Source organism: Abramis brama (genome assembly GCF_963993115.1).
Source record: "Abramis brama genome assembly, chromosome: 16".
Lineage (NCBI taxonomy): Eukaryota > Metazoa > Chordata > Actinopteri > Cypriniformes > Leuciscidae > Abramis > Abramis brama.
In genome coordinates this window covers 1,955,207-1,974,496 of record NC_139978.1, presented here as the reverse complement: position 1 = coordinate 1,974,496, position 19,290 = coordinate 1,955,207, and the positions used below count along the sequence as shown (strand labels likewise).

Genomic DNA, 19,290 nt, shown 5'->3' with positions numbered 1-19,290 from the left:
TATCCTTGAGTCTGTTTTAAGGAACCTTTAATTTTTCATATTGACAAAATGTAATATTGAATTGATTTGTGTAGCCTAATTTATCCTCTTATGATGTCTCCTCATCTGTTTTTCTTCTCACTGTTAATGTCTGCAACCTTTAATTTGCAATAACAAAAATCCAACTTCCGCATCTTGACGTTCATGTAGTTTCTCCAGTCAAAGCTGCGCTCCAAGTGCGCAGAGCGAGTGAAAACAAAAGCATTTCCTCTTTGTTACACTGCGCAGAGTCACGCAGCTTATGCACACACATCAGGAAAGAGGATCAGCGCAGTGAAGACGTGTCGATAGATCCCGATCCTCATGATTTCAGCTGAACTTCAGCCACTGCTTCCATGAGAGAATGTGAAAGAGCTCCGAAGATGAAGCGTGTTTCCATGCGGATTAAATGTCTCGGATGAACACACTGGGTAGAGTATCATGTTTCTGTTTCTTCATCCTGTTGTTTGTTCGGGCAGATATCTTGCATGAAGCGGAATGGAGTCTTAAATGATCTTTGATCTTTATTTGTAATGTATTGTTTTGAAGAAATACTAGCATAAACATATAGGCTTTTAGTTCCTTTAAATAATCATCCCAAATTAAACAAATAGATTAGACAAACATACAAGACATAAGTACATAAACTAGCTCGGAGCACATGTAACATTCATAAATACTCAAAAAAGTATTTGAACACTCACTTAAAGACACACGTAAAAAAGTAACTTAGCAAGGTCCTACTTTATAATAATTGTCTTTAACTATATGTACGATTTAAATGAGTCATTTGATACAATGCGCTTATTGTGTGCATACATGTTTGTACATATTACTTGTTTTTATACCTGATGCGACATTTCTGATACAAACCGGTCACACTTATTTCATGCTATTTGTGTCATTTATTCATTATTAATGTACCACACATGCTTTTGTGTTCACACACACTCATCAGCTTTACATAATATTTGGACTAGATCCGTTTAATTAAGGTGTGGCATGAAAGGGAAGATTTATGCTGGTCTTTTCTTCTCTATTGTGTCATATATCTGAGTGAAACGCTTACCGAACAAGAACAAATGTGGGCGGGGCTTGATTGTGTCCGTGAGGAATTGATTGGATGGTTGTGGTTTGCTATTGGCTGATCTCATGTGAGTGACAGGTTGCTCCGCCCACATCATCAGAAGAGATGCTGCAAGAGGAACTTATTCTAATTCAATGATGTGCACCAATAAATCATTTATAATAAACACTATTCCATGAATAAAATTAAGCTGACTTTAGCGATCTATTAAATCATGACGATCTGGAGTTTTGGAGTAGGATGGTGAGAATGAGCTTATTTTCCTGTGTTCGCAGAGTTCCTTCTCATGTGTTGTGTCATTGCTTCATTACTCCTGGAGTTTGCCACCGTCTTCCCGCACCATGGCCGGCAGCGAGCGCTCCGGGAAGTCCTCGTTCTGGCCCTCGTTCGGCAGCTTCCGGCCGCGTCAGGAGCGGGTGATGCTGTCCCGCAGCGAGAGCACGCCGGGAGAGCCGGTGCTGAAGATCACCATCACCGAGACCACGATGATCGAGGACGACGCCGGCGTGTGGAACTCCAGGGCTCTGACGTACCTGGCGCTCTGGTACTTCTTCAGCTTCTGCACGCTCTTCCTCAACAAGTACATACTCTCTCTGCTGGAGGGAGAGCCGAGCATGCTGGGTAGGTTTCCCAGATGTGTCCTTCCCGCGCAATTACGCTCTGATTTAGCCGTTTGTAAACGCTGATTCTCAAACAAAGATAAGTACAATAAACTTCTGTCTCAGCAAACAAAGCATATAAGTGAACTTGGCCTCTATTCAGGCGATGGGGGAGGAACACGATCAGATCAAACTTCACCACAAGATAAAAAATATATATATTTCCAGGGTTCCCACGTGAAATAAGATTAAAGTCCCCCTGTAGTCAATCATTTTATCCGTTAAAACTCATCTTTGATCTCCAAAATGACATATTTAGATGTTTTTTCCTTGAATAAAATGTCTTCATGCCTTAAAATATCTTGACTGTAACTCAACACCCTTGCCTCATTTAGTATGCGCGGTTCTATGGATATGCAAATGAGCCCCGCCTCCACTCACTCACTCAGCTCAGAGATCCACTGGTTGACGATCACACGTTGATCTGATTGGTTACAAGGTAGTTTGTGACGTCAGAAACACCAGCGATTTCAAAGCGTGTTTTTGAGACTGTCTTTGGTTCACTGCAGTTTTAAGGAGGAAATACTCAGCAATGGAGTCGACTTATGAATTTACACATGGTTTGACTCAAAGAGGATTAAAAACACCACATAGACACATAAACTACATTAAAAACTGGATTTTCACCACAGGGGGACTTTAAATTTAAATGCCTGAAAAAGTTTATCGGTCAAGAGGTTTGAGTTCATAGTAAAAGGTGGTTTGCACTGTGACATTATTCAAGCACATTTTATCTCCATACTCTCAGGACAGAAAATCATATCTCTGTATTTTGTCTGAATGGTGATATATGATATATATATCTGTATTAACATATATTTGGCATATGGCATATTTAATGTCCAACAACAAATATTTCAAAAAACGAATTTACTATATAAATATTCTAAATCAAAAATTAAATGACTTTAAACCTTTCAAGCGCAAGAAGGCTCGCACGCTGTTCTCGCACGCATCCAATACGTCTCAGAACGCGCTCAGACATTCGTCTTATATACTGGATAGTGCGAGATACAGGTTCTCTTCCGTGTGTTTTCGCACTTGAACAGACAAAAACACACACATATATGTCAAAATATCCCCATAAACGCAGTCGGTTATGTCTTGAGTGAGTGTAAACAGTTGAGAAAGAAAACGCGTGTGTATCAGTATATTGGATCCGTGCAGCTCTTAAAGTGACAGTAGCCTAATATTATATACTATTTACTGTATAATACTCCCGTCTCGATAATAACACTAATATTCCTGCTGCCGTCTCGATAATAACACTAATATTCCTGCTGCCGTCTCGATAATAACATTAATATTCTCTATAATAACACTAATATTCCTGCTGCCGTCTCGATAATAACACTAATATTCTCTATAATAACACTAATATTCCTGCTGCCGTCTCGATAATAACACTAATATTCTCTATAATAACACTAATATTCCTGCTGCCGTCTCGATAATAACACTAATATTCTCTATAATAACACTAATATTCCTGCTGCCATCTCTATAATAACACTAATATTCTCTATAATAACACTAATATTCTCTATAATAACACTAATATTCTCTATAATAACACTAATATTCCTGCTGCCGTCTCTATAATAACACTAATATTCTCTATAATAACACTAATATTCTCTATAATAACACTAATATTCTCTATAATAACACTAATATTCTCTATAATAACACTAATATTCCTGCTGCCGTCTCTATAATAACACTAATATTCTCTATAATAACATTAATATTCTCTATAATAACACTAATATTCCTGCTGCCGTCTCGATAATAACACTAATATTCTCTATAATAACACTAATATTCCTGCTGCCGTCTCGATAATAACACTAATATTCTCTATAATAACACTAATATTCTCTATAATAACACTAATATTCCTGCTGCCGTCTCTATAATAACACTAATATTCTCTATAATAACACTAATATTCTCTATAATAACACTAATATTCCTGCTGCCGTCTCTATAATAACACTAATATTCTCTATAATAACACTAATATTCTCTATAATAACACTAATATTCCTGCTGCCGTCTCTATAATAACACTAATATTCTCTATAATAACACTAATATTCTCTATAATAACACTAATCAAACAACAGAAGACAGAGAAAATCCACTCGTTCTTGACTGAACAACTTTTGTAACTATATTTTTAATGTATATGTTATAAAGTGGTGTTATTTTACATTTGATTACAGTTTCTGAACCCGAATACCTGACAATCTTAAAACACGGTTTATTTCAGTCATATCTTTGTTCGGTTGTATTTGTTTTTGTGATTGCTAATTTTTTATTTGTTCTTTTTTAATTACTGAGTGTTTACTTGTCTTTAATAATGCTTGAAGTGTATATCAGTTCGTCTGGTTTGTTTTTGGTGTTTTTAAAGCACAGGCAAACGCTCCTTGTGTAAGTGTTTGATTTCTGTTCATGATATTCAGACACAATTAAATATTTTGCAGTAAGACGTGCATGTCAACTTATGAATTAGGAGTTATTATGAAGCCCTTCATATAAAGCACGTCTCATGTTTAGGACAAGCTAAAGCTCAGTCTGTGTCCAGATGCGCTCGTAATATCAAACTACTGTATATTGATGTAAACTATATTGCCTCGTGCTGTATCATTTATTTATTTATATCGTACAAACTCGATATACTGTCCAATAAAGTGGACTATCGAAATAAAAGTTACTGACGTGTTACAATACTGAATATTACTTTTTTTGCTGTAATGAGAATTTGTATATCACAATGCAAACGTAAAATATCCTGAAAGCTTTAAAATGTAGTTCAATATATTTCCTGAATTCCGACCTGAAATGTTTTCATGAGATTAACTAGATCATTTATTAGTCTTTACCTCTCGTTCCTCTGTGCATGAGTGTGTGTTTGTGTGTTTCAGGTGCCGTCCAGATGCTCTCCACGACTGTGATCGGCTGTGGTAAGATGTTGGTGCCGTGTCCGCTTTACCAGCACAAGTCCCGCGCCGAATACCCCTCCAACTTCATCATGATCATGCTGTTCGTGGGACTCATGAGGTGCGTGTGTGTGTGTGTACAGCACACACAACTCTGTTAAAGGTGTAGTTCACTTCAGAATTAGTTCACTCTCCTCCACGTCATCCAAGATGTTCATGTCTTTCTTTCTTCAGTGGAAAAGAAATGAAGGTTTTTGAGGAAAACACTCCAGGATGTTTCTCCATATAGTGACTTCAATGGGGTCCAACGGGTCGAAGGTCCAGATGTGAGTTTCAGTGCAGCTTCAAAGTCTCGACACGATCCAGCCGAGGAATAAGAGTCTCATCTAGACAAACCAGCGGACATTTTATAACAAAATAAACATTTATATACTTTTTAACCACAAATGCTGGTCTTGCTCTAGCTGTGATGAGACACACGTTACGTGATCAGGTTGAAAGGTCAAGCGTGATCTGGTTCAGAAATGTAGGAAAGGGCGAAAACCTTTTTCTCCTCCAACTTCAGAATCGTCCGACATCGTTGTTTTACCTTTTATTTATTTTATGTAAATGAGGTTTGATTTAGTCTTTGCAGGTTCGCTTTGTAAACACTGGGTCTGTTCTTCCCCCTACGTCACGCTTGACCTTTCAACCTGATTACGTAATGTGTGACGCATCACAGCTAGTGCAAGACCAGCATTTGTGGATAAAAAGTATATAAATGTTTATTTTGTTATAAAATGTCCGCTGGTTTGTCTAGATAAGACTCTTATTCCTCGGCTGGATCGTGTCGAGACTTTGAAGCTGCACTGAAACTCACATCTGGACCTTCGACCCGTTGGACCCCATTGAAGTCACTATATGGAGAAACATCCTGGAGTGTTTTCCTCAAAAACCTTCATTTCTTTTCCACTGAAGAAAGAAACACATGAACATCTTGGATGACGTGTGGGAGAGTGAATTATCAGGAAATGTTCATTCTGAAGTGAACTAATCCTTTAATGGCGTTTAGTGTGGGATGTGAGGATTCTCTACACTAAATAAAGGTGATGTGATGTTGCATATGTGCGTATTTAACATGGAAGTGTTTGAGTGTAAAGTGGATGAGGGAGAGTTTGACAAAAAACAGGCGTGTAAAGTAGAACAAAGGGGAACTGGGCTTCAGATCGTCTGTTGTTTGATGGATTAAGGAAAAGCATGCGATGGGACTTGTTTGACGGGTCGGACGGCTCCTCCTCCTCCTCCTGTGTGTGTTGGCAGGTTCACGACTGTCGTGCTGGGCTTGGTCAGTCTGAAGAACGTGGCCGTGTCGTTCGCGGAGACGGTGAAGAGTTCGGCTCCTATCTTCACCGTCATCATGTCCCGCCTCATTCTGGGAGAATACACAGGTGAACACACACACGACTGCATCCACGAGATCCTGCGCATGACTGACTGTGCAAACACACACAACTCTGCTGTAACGCTTCTGAGGGATCGCACTCAGACTCACTGGAAGAAAACAGGGAACTAAATCCCACAGACTTGCACTTACCAGACCAGAGTGTGGAAGCTTGGTTTCATTTTTAAAACTTTTTATCTCGCAGTTCTGCTTTTTTTTTCTCAGAATGGTGATATAAACTCGCAATTCAAACTTTTCTCTCACAATTCTGGGATTTTTTCTCTCTTGCAATTTCAACCTTTTTTTGTTGCAATTTAGATTGTTTTGTCTCTCCCAATTCCGATTTGTTTTTGTTTTTTTTCGCAATCCTACATTTTTTTTCTCTCAGAATTGATATAAGCTCGCAATTGAGATTTTTTTTTTCTCACAATTCTGACTCTTTTTTTTTTTTTTTGCAATTCTGACTTTTTTCTCACGGAATTCAGATTTTTTTCTCTCCCAATTCAGATTTTTTTTTTCCGCAATCCTGACTTTTTTCTCTCACAATTGATATAAACTCACACTTCAGATTTTTTTTCTCGCAATTCTGACTTTTTTTTTGCAATTCTGATTTTTTTCTCTCACAATTTTTTTTCTCAAAACTGTGAGCTTTAAAGACTGAATTATGAAATGTAAACTTGCAATTGCAAGAAAAAATGTCAGATTTGTGCGAGTAAAAAAGTCACAGTTACCTTTTTTTCATGTTTATTCAGTGGCAGAAACAAGCGTCCGCACTCGGCTCAATCTAGTAGAGATGTAACGATACACTTGAACATGAGGACTCGGTCCTGGACCATAATGCACAGGGCAATAGAAATATTCATCATTCTGCTGAGCTAAAAATAGAGAATTATGTCAGACACTAATTAGGACTGCACAATATATCGCAAATGTACATATCGCGATATGCATATCGCAACAGCTTGCAATAACTGAGGTCATGAACTAAAGACAGAGAAAATCACTCACTCTCGGCTGAATAACTTTTGTAGCTTTAATAAGAATCAGGATATATTTAATTATATAAAAAACTAAGCAGTGTTTTATTTGTACATTTGATTATTCAGTTTCTATGATTTTAAACATATTTTAAAGACAATTTAAGTTTATTTTACACACTTTAAGCATTATCGTATCGCATATCGAATATCGCATTATTTAATGAGTTATGGCATATCGCATTTTTCTTCAGTATCGTGCAGCCCTCACACTAATGCTTACACTCTGTCCCTGACGTCCAAAAGTGACTCTATAAGTTCGATTAAACATCAAAATATGAGGAAAATATTTTATATATTTTAAATATTATGAAAGAACAAAATCCTAAACTTGGTTAAGGTCTTTATCTGACAAAGTTATTTGGCAAAAAAGGCAACCTACAGCTACAGGTTTAACTATGCTAACAAAAACGCATAGAAAAACTAAAAGCTGACAGGAAAAAGCAAACATTGACATTATCAGTTATTAATATTTAGTTGGTTCTCTCTTGTTTCTGCATGTCCTCAAAATTCCTTTGTATGACAGTCTGGACAAAAATTATGTCAGCACAATTTATCATGTTTCTTTGATTTATAATCACAAATAAAACAATAAACTCCAAGCACAAGCATGCAATATGACTACAAAATCTGTAACACATTTATAATAATATTTGAGAGATTGTCCTAGGCTGGGCATCACTTTTGGCCACTACTGTACTTGCATTTAAAAAGTTTGAAATATTTTATTTTATTAAAATGTTAACATGAATGCTCAAATGTGTGACCCTCTGGGTTTACCATATCTGATGCTGAATTAAATTGGTCAACCTTCATTACTATAGACAATACATGCATGCAGTTGCATATTGTGACACATTGTGACACTCTTAAAGGTGCAGTCTGTAAGAAACGCACATTTCAGAGTAAAATAACGGCTGTAGAAGTGTTTTCCAGAGAAACGAGTGTGTGAACTTAGCATACGTTTCCTCAATATATGCAGACAGATTATGGTATTTGTGTGCTTTAGTAGAGTGAAAAGGTTACACACAGCACCGTTAATGTATAGAAAGCGGAATAACACAGACTTGACTTCTTTTGACTCGAGCCAGTTATCAGTTGTCTAGAAGCCTGATCAACAGAGTGTGTGTGTGTGTGTGTGTCAGGTTTCTGGGTGAACGTGTCCCTGATTCCTGTGATGTTCGGTCTGGCGCTCTGCACTGCCACTGAGATCAGCTTCAACATGCTGGGATTCTCCGCCGCGCTCTCCACCAACATCATGGACTGGTGCTACACACACACACACACACTTACACACTCTTCCTTCTCTCACACACAGACACACACGCCACAGTAAACCTCATCTAATGCACACTCTCCCTCTCTCAGCTTACAGAATGTGTTTTCCAAGAAGCTGCTGAGTGGGGACAAGTATAAGTTCAGGTGAGTGCTGCTGATCTGTGTGTGTGTGTGTGTGTGTGTTCAGTGTTGTACAGTAGGGGGCGCTATCACGCCTCTTCTGGAAGAGTAGAGACTCTTAAACCCAAACACAGGTGAAGAAACATGAAGAACCGAGCGATAGAAGCACTGTGATGTGTGTGTGTGTGTGTTTCTAGTCCTCCAGAGCTGCAGTTTTACACCAGTGCCGCCGCTATGGTCATGCTCGTTCCTACCTGGATCTTCCTGATGGTCAGTCCCTGCAAACACACGTCCGAGACCCGCTTTTATTAAACGCTGACCACGTCACAAACGTGTTAACACACATCAAACCGACATAAAACAACTATCCCTTTACTCGCAGGTAAATGGCAATCTTGTAAAATGTAAAGAAAAATTATAATAAAATAAGTAAATAATTTGATTATAATTAATTAATTAAATACTCAAATAAATTGATTGAGATAAATATATAACATTGTATTTAAATACAAATACATAATGAATTGATGGATTGAAATAAATAAATTAAATAAATACAATTTGATTTAAATGGAAAATACACAACCACATAAAAACATTTAAATAAAATAAATAAATAAAATTATTAAAATAAAACATACTACATTTAATGAAAAAAAAATGATTAGCATAAATAAAATTAATTAATTTAGTAAAACTAAATAAATACAATTTGATTTAAATAAATAGAAAAGCAGTGTAAAATGTAAAAAAATATATAAAAAATAAGATTAAGTAGCTAAATAAATGAATAAATTAATTAAAATACAAAATATTACAATAAAATACATTTTTATTTAAATTAATACATTAGGCTTAAATAAATTGATTAAAGAAATTAAATGTGATTTAAATAAAAAATAAATAACCACATAATAAAAACATTTAATTAAAATAAATAAATAAAAATGATTAGGATAAATAATATTTGATGTAAATAAAAAATAACTACATAAATAAAAACATTTAATTAAATAAATAAATTAAAAATATTAAAATAAATACAATTTGGTATAAATAAAGTAAATAAATAATAAATTAATACAAGCGATTCAAATTAATTTAATAAATAAAATGTGATTTAAATAAAAAAAATTAATAACCCCATATTTAAACGCATGTAATTAAAATAAATATTTGATTTAAATAAAAGTAAATAACTACATAAAAACATTTAATTAAAAGAAATAAGCAAAAAATTAGAATAAATACATTTTGATTTAAATATAAAGTAAATAACTATATAAATAAAAACATTTAATTTAAATGATGATTAAAATAAATAAAAAGTAAATAAAGTAAAATAAAATAATGATTTAAGTAAATAAAATAAATACTTTAGATAAAACTGAATAAATTAAATTTTATTTAAATAAAAAGAAAAGCAGTGTAAAAATAAATAAAATTAAACTAGGGAACTAATTCAATAAATTGATTAAAATTAAAATAAATAAAGGAAATTTGATTTAAATTAATACACATGATTGAAATCATTTAATTAAAGTAAACACATCTAGTCAGGGGGAAAAAACACGCAATGATGTATTAATTCTAACATCAATATTTCACAGTAATGCTAGTGCCGTCATACATGAGAATCTGTAGTGTTAGTGAGGCATGTGAAGGCAGAAATTATTACACTTGATCGAAATAATTTGATTAAAGTAAATACATGAATAAACTTACATCTAACAGAACAGCACTACATTGAGTTGGGGGAAAAAAAACACACACTGATGTAATATTTCTAATATAATTTTTTCACAGTAATACTCGGGACTTTATGCATGCTGATGTGTGTGTGTGTGTGTGTGTGTGTGTGTGTGTCGCAGGATCTGCCGGCGATCGGGAAGAGCGAGCAGAGCTTCAGACTCTCTCAGGACGTGGTTCTGCTTCTGCTGTTCGACGGCGTCCTCTTCCACTTGCAGAGCGTCACAGCCTACGCACTCATGGGCCGCATCTCACCCGTAACATTCAGGTGCGCCTCCTTCACACGCTCTCGCCCGTAACATTCAGGTGCGCCTCCTTCACACGCTCTCACCCGTAACATTCAGGTGCTCCTCCTTCACACGCTCTCACCCGTAACATTCAGGTGCGCCTCCTTCAAACGCTCTCACCCGTAACATTCAGGTGCACCTCCTTCAAACGCTCTCACCCGTAACATTCAGGTGCGCCTCCTTCACACGCTCTCACCCGTAACATTCAGGTGCGCCTCCTTCACACGCTCTCACCCGTAACATTCAGGTGCGCCTCCTTCAAACGCTCTCACCCATAACATTCATGTGCTCCTCCTTCACACGCTCTCGCCCGTAACATTCAGCTCCTCCTTCACACGCTCTCACCCGTAACATTCAGGTGCGCCTCCTTCACACGCTATCACCCGTAACATTCAGGTGCGCCTCCTTCAAACGCTCTCGCCCGTAACATTCCTTCACGCGCTTTCACCCGTAACATTCAGGTGCGCCTCCTTCAAACGCTCTCACCCATAACATTCATGTGCTCCTCCTTCACACGCTCTCGCCCGTAACATTCAGCTCCTCCTTCACACGCTCTCACCCGTAACATTCATGTGTGCCTCCTTCACACGCTCTCGCCCGTAACATTCATGTGCGCCTCCTTCACACGCTCTCACCCGTAACATTCAGCTCCTCCTTCACACGCTCTCACCCGTAACATTCAGGTGCGCCTCCTTCAAACGCTCTCGCCCGTAACATTCCTTCACACGCTCTCACCCGTAACATTCAGGTGCGCCTCCTTCAAACGCTCTCGCCCGTAACATTCAGGTGCGCCCCCTTCAAACGCTCTCGCCCGTAACATTCAGGTGCGCCTCCTTCAAACGCTCTCGCCCGTAACATTCAGGTGCGCCTCCTTCACAAGCTCTCACCCGTAGCATTCAGGTGCACCTCCTTCACACGCTCTCACCCGTAACATTCAGGTGCAACTCCTTCACACGCTCTCGCCCGTAACATTCAGCTCCTCCACACGCTCTCGCCCGTAACATTCAGGTGCGCCTCCTTCACACGCTCTCGCCCGTAACATTCAGGTGCGCCTCCTTCACACGCTCTCGCCCGTAACATTCAGGTGCGCCTCCTTCAAACGCTCTCGCCCGTAACATTCAGGTGCGCTTCCTTCACACGCTCTCACCCGTAACATTCAGGTGCGCCTCCTTCACACGCTCTCGCCCGTAACATTCAGGTGCTCGTCCTTCACACGCTCTCGCCCGTAACATTCAGCTCCTCCTTCACACGCTCTCACCCGTAACATTCAGGTGCGCCTCCTTCAAACGCTCTCGCCCGTAACATTCAGGTGCGCCTCCTTCAAACGCTCTCGCCCGTAACATTCAGGTGCGCCTCCTTCAAACGCTCTCGCCCGTAACATTCATGTGCGCCTCCTTCACACGCTCTCACCCGTAACATTCAGGTGCGCCTCCTTCACACGCTCTCACCCATAACATTCAGGTGCGCCTCCTTCACACGCTCTCACCCGTAACATTCAGGTGCGCCTCCTTCACACGCTCTCGCCCGTAACATTCAGCTCCTCCTTCACACGCTCTCACCCGTAACATTCAGGTGCGCCTCCTTCAAACGCTCTCGCCCGTAACATTCAGGTGCGCCTCCTTCAAACGCTCTCGCCCGTAACATTCAGGTGCGCCTCCTTCAAACGCTCTCGCCCGTAACATTCATGTGCGCCTCCTTCACACGCTCTCACCCGTAACATTCAGGTGCGCCTCCTTCACACGCTCTCACCCATAACATTCAGGTGCGCCTCCTTCACACGCTCTCACCCGTAACATTCAGGTGCGCCTCCTTCACACGCTCTCGCCCGTAACATTCAGCTCCTCCTTCACACGCTCTCACCCGTAACATTCAGGTGCGCCTCCTTCAAACGCTCTCGCCCGTAACATTCAGGTGCTCCTCCTTCACACGCTCTCACCCGTAACATTCAGGTGCGCCTCCTTCACACGCTCTCACCCGTAACATTCAGGTGCGCCTCCTTCACACGCTCTCACCCGTAACAGCTCTCGCCCGTAACATTCAGGTGCGCCTCCTTCACACGCTCTCGCCAGTAACATTCAGGTGCTCCTCCTTCAAACGCTCTCACCCGTAACATTCAGGTGCGCCTCCTTCACACGCTCTCACCCGTAACATTCAGGTGCGCCTCCTTCACACGCTCTCACCCGTAACAGCTCTCGCCCGTAACATTCAGGTGCGCCTCCTTCACACGCTCTCGCCCGTAACATTCAGGTGCGCCTCCTTCACACGCTCTCACCCGTAACATTCAGGTGCGCCTCCTTCACACGCTCTCACCCGTAACATTCAGGTGCGCCTCCTTCACACGCTCTCACCCGTAACATTCAGGTGCGCCTCCTTCACACGCTCTCACCCGTAACAGCTCTCGCCCGTAACATTCAGGTGCGCCTCCTTCACACGCTCTCGCCAGTAACATTCAGGTGCTCCTCCTTCACACGCTCTCACCCGTAACATTCAGGTGCGCCTCCTTCACACGCTCTCACCCGTAACATTCAGGTGCGCCTCCTTCACACGCTCTCACCCTTAACAGCTCTCGCCCGTAACATTCAGGTGCGCCTCCTTCACACGCTCTCGCCCGTAACATTCAGGTGCGCCTCCTTCACACGCTCTCACCCGTAACATTCAGGTGCGCCTCCTTCACACGCTCTCACCCGTAACATTCAGGTGCGCCTCCTTCACACGCTCTCACCTGTAACATTCAGGTGCGCCTCCTTCACACGCTCTCGCCCGTAACATTCAGGTGCGCCTCCTTCACACGCTCTCGCCCGTAACATTCAGGTGCGCCTCCTTCACACGCTCTCACCCGTAACAGCTCTCGCCCGTAACATTCAGGTGCGCCTCCTTCACACGCTCTCACCTGTAACATTCAGGTGCGCCTCCTTCACACGCTCTCACCTGTAACATTCAGGTGCGCCTCCTTCACACGCTCTCGCCCGTAACATTCAGGTGCGCCTCCTTCACACGCTCTCGCCCGTAACATTCAGGTGCGCCTCCTTCACACGCTCTCACCCGTAACATTCAGGTGCGCTTCCTTCACACGCTCTCGCCCGTAACATTCAGGTGCGCCTCACACTCTAATGTTACAAAAGATTCTATTTCAGTTCTTTTGAACTTTTCTATTCATGGAACAGAAGAAGGATGTGATGTGAACTGATGAGATGTGTGTGTGTTGTGTGTGTGTAGTGTGGCAAGCACCGTGAAGCACGCGCTGTCGATCTGGCTGAGCATCATCGTGTTCAATAACTCCATTACTGTGGTGTCTGCGGTCGGGACGGTGCTGGTGTTCGTGGGAGTCCTGCTGTATAACAAGGCCAAGCAGATGCAGAGGGACACGCTCGTCCAGCACGCTCTCAGCCAATCAGCGGAGGCCGAGCACAAGCACATGACTCACGGCAGCGACGACGTCACGTCTGCCAAATGAACCTGCGTTCCTTTAAAGGGATAGTTCACCCAAAAATTTTAATTAGCCTCATGATTTACTCTCCCTCAAGTCATCCTAGGTGTATATGACATTCTTCTTTCAGACGAACACAATCAGTTATATAAAATAATATCCTGGCTCTTCCAAGCTTTATAATGCAAATGGATTACCGTTTCTGTTTTGAAGTCCATAAAAGTGCATCTATCCATGCTAAAAGTGCATCTATCCATGCTAAAAGTGCATCTATCCATATAAAAGTCCTCCACAGGGCTCCGGGGAGTTAATAAAGGCCACATCATGGATGCGCTTTGATGGACTTCAAAACAGAAACGTCCATTATAAAGCTTGGAAGAGCCAGGACATTTTTTAATATAACTCTGATTGTATTCGTCTGAAAGAAGAGTGTCATATACACCTAGGATGACTTCAGGGTGAGTAAATCATGGGCTAATTTTCATTTTTGGGTGAACTATCCCTTTAAACTCAACGAAAGCTGGCTGTGGGTCCAAAACGCAGGAATCAATCATCAAAGCTTCAGGTTTCACAGGGATCATGCCTCACTGTATATAACTGTGGTTTTGGGACTCAATAATTGGTTTATTGACAACCAAAAGAGACTTAAAGAAACGTTGCAATATCGTATGGTGTTTCTACATGTGAGTGAGTGACTCTCACCAGCAAATATCCAGCTCGTATTTTGCATTAAGACGATAAAGCCTGTTTTTAAGGCCACTTTATTTTAATCACACTGGTTCATTCTCAAGAAAATAATGTCAAAAATCTGTCAAATTAGGCTTTGCGCAAAAACACATTTTGATTTAAGGTGAAATATGGCAGATGTTTCTTCAAGAGTATTTTATAAGAGTATTTCTTATAAAGTTAATTTACTGGTCTCTCATTCCACAAAAGACAAGCAGGTTTTGTACATATTAAATGCAGTGATTGTAGCGAGCCACAATCTTCGTCCAGCTCGTGTTTGATCTTGTTTAATCGCCTGTTTTGTTACAGGAAACTGACAGAATTGTTTTCTTTCTCGTCTCTTATTTTGTCTCTGGCCCATCAGAGATTTACTTGTTTGAGCAGTTTTAAGATTGTGTCCAGAATATCAAATGACTTGAAGTTTCCCTGTGTTTGTCTGCCTTATGGATGAGAGGATTCATTCCACGTGTTCTCTTTGTTTTATCTCTGTGAAGCAGAAGATTTGTCAAATACTTGATGAAATGGCAAGGTTATGTATGTCTAAACTGTGGTGACTTGATATAAAATGATGTACTGTACGTTTTGATAATGTACATTAACCACTAATGGGAATTATCTGTATAATTTGGTCTTTATTTGTGCATTGATAACATTTGGATTCAAATGAATTTTGCATTTCTTTATTAAATGTATACAGTGCAACATTTGTGCATTTTTGCAGCTAAAAGACCAACTAAAACTAGCTAAACACCAGCTAAGTTTTAGCGTTTAAGTTTTGTACTCGGGTTTATTGCACACAAGGCCTTATACTTAATGCTATGTTTGCCTATTTTAACTGTAGGCCAATAACATTTTGATCGACTACATCTTGTGATGATCATACATTAATTATGTGGTATTATTTTACATAATTTGATAAACAAGAAGTACAAACGAGTAACTAAAGTAATAAACGTTTAAAAATAATAAAGATCAACATATGTCTGAGGCGCGAACTGCGTAGTCACGTGGTTCACGACGTTTCTCAGCGCTGGTGATTACGGCGGAATGTGAAATATTCCAAATAAAATGTAAATTATTAGATTTGATTACACGAGTAAAAAAAAACTGTTTTAATGCCATGTAAAGCTGATTTTGTAATAAGAACAACAAAAAACAATAATAAAATCATTAAATAAATTAAATCGTGTTTAAGCTCATGTGTTTTTATTGCATTCGTTTTTCAATCAATACAACAAATTGTCAATGTCAAGGAGAATTATATATTTATTTACATATTGTTATCTGCAATCCACTAAAGCGCCGGCAGGTGGCAGTGTGACGTCATCGATATCTGCGCATCGCATCGACCCGGAAGTAATTGGCCGGAAGTAGGAGGAAGTGAATTGTTTTTCCGGTGTTGTGAAAACGCGCCGAATAAATCACAGGTGAGTAAATAAATATTGAAAATCTTCTACATTGTTAATATTAGTCAATAAGCGCGCTACCGTTTAAAGTATAAGTGCGCGTGCTGTTTCTTTTGTTGTGAGAGTGAGTGCACGAGAGCTCTCGGACGCGCGCGTGAAGTTCATGTGAATCTGACGCTCGTGATCTGCTTAAACACACTCAAATAATTTTGTATTCCGTGATTTGTATTAATTCTGCGGGAACATCCTTTACTAACAGTGCGGCGGCGAATCACAGAATCATTACAATATTCCTGTTGTGTTTATTACCACATGGTACGTTGGTTTCCAAAACATAGTTTTACACATTCAGGTCTTTTTTTTTAACTTCTTAACATGAACATCCTCCCAGAACTGATTTCTGATCCTCAATGACAGAAAATAAAGCGAAATATAAGACAATAATCAGAGAGGGAGTTCAGAGTGAGCTCACGTGACGCGCTTTAGCCATTTATAAGATTGTGGGATCAACTTTATCAAGCTTTACTGAATGCGTGTGTGTTTGTATGTGAGAGAGAGAGTGTGTGTGTGTGTGTGAGAGAGAGAGAGAGAGAGAGAGAGAGAGAGAGTGAGTGTGTGTGTGTGTGTTTGCAATTAAGTGTGTTTGAATGTGTGTGAGAGAGAGTGAGTGAGTGTGTGTGTGTGTGTGTGTGTGTGTGTTTGAATGTGTGTGAGAGAGAGCGTTTGTATGTGTGTGTGAGAGAGAGAGTGAGTGTGTGTTTGTAAGAGTGTTTGAATGTGTGTGAGAGAGAGTGATTGTGTTTGTGTGCGAGTGAGTGTTTGTGTGTGTGTGCGAGTGAGTTAGTGAGTGTTTGTGTGTGCGCGTGCGTGCGAGTGAGTGTTTGTGTGTGCGCGAGTGAGTTAGTGTGTGTGTGTGAGTGAGTGTGTGCACCTGTGAATCAAGCTTCTCTTCTCTGCTGTTTCAGTGGAGGTGATTTGGAGCTGATTGTGTGTGTGTGTGTGTGTGTGTGTGTACGCACATGTGAATCAAGCTTCTCTTCTCTGCGGTTTCAGTGGAGGTGATTTGGAGCTGATGGGGGACGAAAAGGAAACCTGGAAAGTTAAAACGTTAGACGAGATCCTCCAAGAGAAGAAGCGCAGACGAGAGCTGGAAGAGAAGAGCGACCCTAAACGAGTAAAGAACGTAAGAGAGTCAGTTCATCATCATACGCTTCGATCAACTCATGAATGCTGAATCATAATCCTGGGGTTTTCAGACCGGGGTCAGGGGAGTAGAGAAGGGGTCGGGGGTCAGAGGTCAGGGGTCGCATGAGGATGAGCGTATCTGGGAACTAAAGGTTTGAAAACCCCTGCTATGATACATATGCGAGTAGCGTGACGTGATGTAATCAGGGCTCCACGTTAGGCCTTCTCATGCGCTTGTCCTTCACACCAGTAAATCTGGCACTCGCTTGTCCGAGAGAAAAATTGTGTTGTAAATATAATTTATTCTGAAGCAATATTCTCATCAGTGTTCAATCAGCTTTGATATATTTAAATCTGCATATTGTCATATCTGCACCTTTAAAGGGCACCCCCCCCCCCCCCCCCCCCCCATCTTATTAAATATTATGCCTCATCGTTCATTTTAAATTCCTACATTTGATCAATAAATTCAATTAGAATAATGAGACAGTAGGGCTGATCAAATTAAATAATTTACACTGAAAAATTAAATTAAACTGTATTAAATAATGTTATGAAATTGTTTTAAATATTTTTTTAATATACAAATAAGAAACGTTGGAAAGAATGATAGTTTTAAACATGAACCTAAACCGACCGTCTTAATGAGCGAGTCATTGAGTCATTCATTCAAACGATTCGTTCAAACGACTGATTCAATCATGAAAGAGACAGCTGTTTATGAACGAGTCATTGAATCTTTGACTCAACCGATTCATTCAAAACACTGAATCATTCAGTAATGAAACACGGTTGCGTGTTCCTGTGAGATGCGTTACGGTTCTTTGATTGGAACTATTTTCGCTGCTGAAACGGAACAAAAACAGTCAATATTGCATCTAAAATGTAAGTGACTTAATTTAATCTGTTTATTGAACTGTTGAAATCAGTGTCGCATTTTCAGTCGTGATGGTGTTCAGGATCAGCACTCGTCGTGTGAGATCGCTAAACTGTGTCATATGTTAAAAATATAAAACTCCACATTTTGAGAGCCTCAACAGCACAACCCTGTTACCGTCAGCAATAAATCCACTATCGATCACAACTTACAATACATGTAATAAAATCAGAATTATTCTCTCGTTTTAGTGATTCCATGGTTATAGTTTGTTATTGGCGTGTTAACCCGGCTAGTGTTAACCCGGCTAGTGTTAACCCGGCTAGTGTTAATCCGGCTAGTGTTAATCCGGCTAGTTGATCAGTCGGGCAGGGAAAGCTCTTCAGAAGCTCCACTGGTCCCGGACGAGCGCTAAAGTCGAGCCCTGCTTCAATCATCAAGCCGTATGAATTGACTGATTATGAGCATGCAAGTTTATTGTAAAATATTTAGTTTCTCTGTACATTTGCTGCCATTTCCAGTCGGATGTGTTTTGTCTGACAGACGGATGATCGGGAATCCAAACGGGACACTCCGGAGGAAGGAGAGCTACGAGACCACAAGATGGAAATAACAATAAGGAACTCACCCTACATGCGGGAAGACTCGACCGAAGACAGGTCTCGCTCTCACCCTCGGCCTTCTGGGGCATTTTCACACACAACTCATTATTTATTTATTTTTTATTTTAAAAGTGAGTGTTCATCAGAGGGTCCAAGAGTCTAGGACTTTTGTCGCACTTGAACCACGAATACACACGAAAAATAATGGATTCGAGGAGTTTTGTGGTTGAAATGTAAAAAAGTAACAAATTCTTCTCTCACGGGTCAATTTGACCCCCTTAGGAATGAATGGGATGCGAGGAATGCTTCAGATAGACATAGAAAAACCCTAAAAATGCTCAAAATTCAAATTAAATATGCTAAAATTTTACCAAAAAATGATTGTATAATGTCTACATGTGTCTCTGAATGAACACTGAAGTGAACTGACTTTAGGACCCAGAGGAACAGCTCATTTACTCCATATA

At 40.1% G+C, this 19,290-nt stretch overlaps 2 protein-coding genes across 5 annotated transcripts in view; both read left to right on the top strand.

The window, feature by feature from the left end:
* The first annotated feature begins 173 nt into the window (after positions 1-173).
* LOC311066108 (solute carrier family 35 member E2A) lies at positions 174-15,455 on the top strand. The gene is made up of 9 exons (XM_084087110.1): positions 174-449; positions 1,381-1,726; positions 4,695-4,830; positions 6,009-6,136; positions 8,312-8,432; positions 8,535-8,588; positions 8,762-8,834; positions 10,436-10,581; positions 13,817-15,455. Exons 2-9 carry the CDS (start codon positions 1,447-1,449, stop codon positions 14,052-14,054), a joined length of 1,176 nt encoding a protein of 391 aa, XP_083943236.1. The 5' UTR covers positions 174-449; positions 1,381-1,446; the 3' UTR covers positions 14,055-15,455.
* A 639-nt stretch (positions 15,456-16,094) lies between these two features.
* Positions 16,095-19,290, top strand: part of cdk11b (cyclin dependent kinase 11B) — a 46,603-nt gene continuing 43,407 nt past the window's right edge. For all 4 annotated transcript variants that reach the window (XM_084087792.1, XM_084087791.1, XM_084087790.1 and 1 more), the window contains exons 1-3: positions 16,095-16,180; positions 17,213-17,342; positions 18,765-18,880. In XM_084087792.1, coding sequence (XP_083943918.1) covers positions 17,232-17,342; positions 18,765-18,880 — 227 coding nt within the window. In that variant the 5' untranslated portion in view covers positions 16,095-16,180; positions 17,213-17,231. The remainder of the gene's footprint in view (positions 16,181-17,212; positions 17,343-18,764; positions 18,881-19,290) is intronic.